This window comes from Impatiens glandulifera, chromosome 8 (genome assembly GCF_907164915.1).
Source record: "Impatiens glandulifera chromosome 8, dImpGla2.1, whole genome shotgun sequence".
NCBI lineage: Eukaryota > Viridiplantae > Streptophyta > Magnoliopsida > Ericales > Balsaminaceae > Impatiens > Impatiens glandulifera.
The window spans coordinates 18308509-18311197 of NC_061869.1; the positions used below are offsets into that span (position 1 = coordinate 18308509).

General features: G+C 30.3%; 1 protein-coding gene across 1 annotated transcript; it reads right to left on the reverse strand.

The window, feature by feature from the left end:
* Positions 1-391: 391 nt before the first annotated feature.
* On the reverse strand, positions 392-1309 carry LOC124912592 (21 kDa protein-like). Its single transcript, XM_047453233.1, has one exon. It carries the CDS (start codon positions 1305-1307, stop codon positions 690-692), a length of 618 nt encoding a protein of 205 aa, XP_047309189.1. The 5' UTR covers positions 1308-1309; the 3' UTR covers positions 392-689.
* Positions 1310-2689: the final 1380 nt, after the last annotated feature.

A 2689-nucleotide genomic window follows, 5' to 3' on the forward strand; every position in this document is an offset into this window, starting at 1 on the left:
GTTTTCACAGATTGTATTTGACTTATTGACAATTCGGTTGGCAGTAATTATACTTTTTTACTATGATTTAACCCTTTAATGATATAGTAAGTAGTTATTTATTATTATTATTTTTTGAATTAAAAAAAAATGTTTATAATATTTTAATTAATAATTTTATTGATGAATTTTATTTAAATTTTCAATTAAAATAAAAAATAATTATTTTAAAAAAAATTACATTTCTTAAAAATGAGTTATTATTATCTTATAATTAATATTAAATAACTCAATTTAATCCAACATTATTTTTTTCAAAATAACCTCACCTATTCAAAATCATCAAAATTAATTATTTTTAAATTTAAATAACTTAGGTTATTTATAAAACTCAAATTCAACAAACCCATAATCCATAGATATAGATTCATATAAATAACATATATATAATATTACAATCTTTAACTAAATGATAATTAATATTACAATCCTTAACTAAATAATAATTACAAAGTAAGCTAGGTCAGGTGAAATAGTCATATTTTCACTCATCAACCATGATATGATCTCATGCTATAGATTTCAACCCTAAATAAGAAAATAAAAAAATCTAAGCATGATCATTCATATTTTTCTTACTCACTCTAAATTTACTACTATGCTTAAACTCAAAGTACTCTCAGATTAATCGAACCGATAATCTAAACCGGTTATGGAAATGGTGGTACAGGTAATACCTTATCTGCATAGCTATTTACAAGAGCAAGTGCATTACTCGTTACTTCCTTCACTTTGATAGTACGATAACAAACATCCAATTTCATCTCCCCATCTTCTACATCTTCAAATCCATCTATACACGTATCTTCATTCGTCAGCGCCGCACTCATCCAAGTCTGCACATCGTTCAATTCCAATCGGAGTGTAGCGTCTCCTAGTTCCCTGTTCATCATCACGATCTTCTTCATTTTTCTCAACGAGTCGCGTATCTGATCGACCGCATCACCATATACAGACACGCAGTCGTGAATTGCGGCGGATAATCGGTGATCAGACTCGTAGTCAGCTGAACGGGAGAGATTTGTGGCGTGTCGAGCCATTCGGAGGGTTCTGAATAGGCTGACGGCGATGGAAACACGGGCGAGTGCGGCGGGGTTTTGTTTTATGACGTTGGAGTAGATGGAGAGAGAGGTGTAGCAGAGATCGGGATACGTTGTTTTCATGCAGCTGCTACGGATGAAATCGCTGTCTGTTGTTGTTGTAGTTGCGGTTATGAAGATTTCTGGGAGGAGGAGAAGAAGGAGAAGAAGTTGTTGATGGATTGGCATGGCGAGCGTGGGTTAATTGAAAACGCTTCCTCTACTCATTGAGTTTAAGTAGTACTAACTTTACTCTTCTCATCCCATTTTATTTCAATTTTATTACCATTTTGTGCACATCGTTTATAACATATATACTTTTTAAAATATAAAATTATATAAAAGTTGTTTTAATATAATTTATATTATAATAAATTAAAAATTATTGTAAAAATTTTTAGGTGATGTTATATATTTAACTGTGTTTAGATAAAAAGTAATATATTAAGAATTTTAAATACATATATAGATATAGATATAATTTCTTAAATTGAAAAAAAAGGAAAATAAAATTTACAATTTTCACGACTATTTAAATATATAACAATTTATCCCAAAAAAGTTAGAGGTTTTTACCGTCTAAACTATTTTCCTAGTTTATTATTTATTTATGGAGGGTATTATTATTCATTAATAGATTATATATAATTAAAAGGATTTCAAAGCTGATAAAAATATGTATAAGTAAAAAAGCCTCAACGGGAATATATTGTTTATGAATCGGTATAGGAAAATACCGATTGGATGTAATCCGATCATAACTGATCTTTATAACCTTTCTCGATAATACGAGCTACATCAATCGGTATAGGGACACCGAGAAACACCAATTGGTTTAGGAAAAACTAAGAAACACCGATTGGTGAACGATCAATTGGTAAAGGGAACTGAGAAACACCGATTGGTTAATAACCAATCGGTATAGGGCACACTGAGAAATAGCGATTGGTGCAATCAATATAGCCAATATAATTAAAAATATATATTTTAATAAAATTATAAACCTAAAATAGAAATATAATTAAATTATAAACAAAAACCCTAAGAGTGTGTTTGGTAACCCTAAAATTGGCATTGAAATTGGAATTGGAGGTCCAATTCCAATTCTTAAGTTTGGTAGGTTAGAATTATCCTAATTAGATCCTAATTTAATGTGTGAGAAATTAAAATCTGAATGCGGCGGAAGTGTACCTTAATTAATTGCATGAATCTTCTATTTCCTTGTAATAGAAAAAAGTCTTTAATCTCTCTATCTTTAGACTTTCTTTATATGGAATGGTTCTTCCATTTGATGAATAAGTCAATAGTTTTCTCTCTTTGTTAATGGGGACGCAAATAAGAATTGACGTTATGTTACGGTCTTCTCATCAAAAACCTCGGTCCTAAAATATTTTGTGCATCCGTCTCTCGACCCAAGTGTCCATATGGGCCAGTTTATGTTTTTATGGAATAATTCTGTTTTGTTTACTTTCTCTCTTATTTCTCTTAAACTGAATTCTGTTATTTTGAAAGTTTGTTGTAACCGAATACACTTGGGTAAATCAGCCTCTTTAAATGGTGATGCCCACCCC

Excerpts from the sequence above, each read along its gene's own strand:
- LOC124912592 (XM_047453233.1), bottom strand. The coding sequence starts at position 1,307 with ATGCCAATCCATCAACAACTTCTTCTCCTTCTTCTCCTCCTCCCAGAA.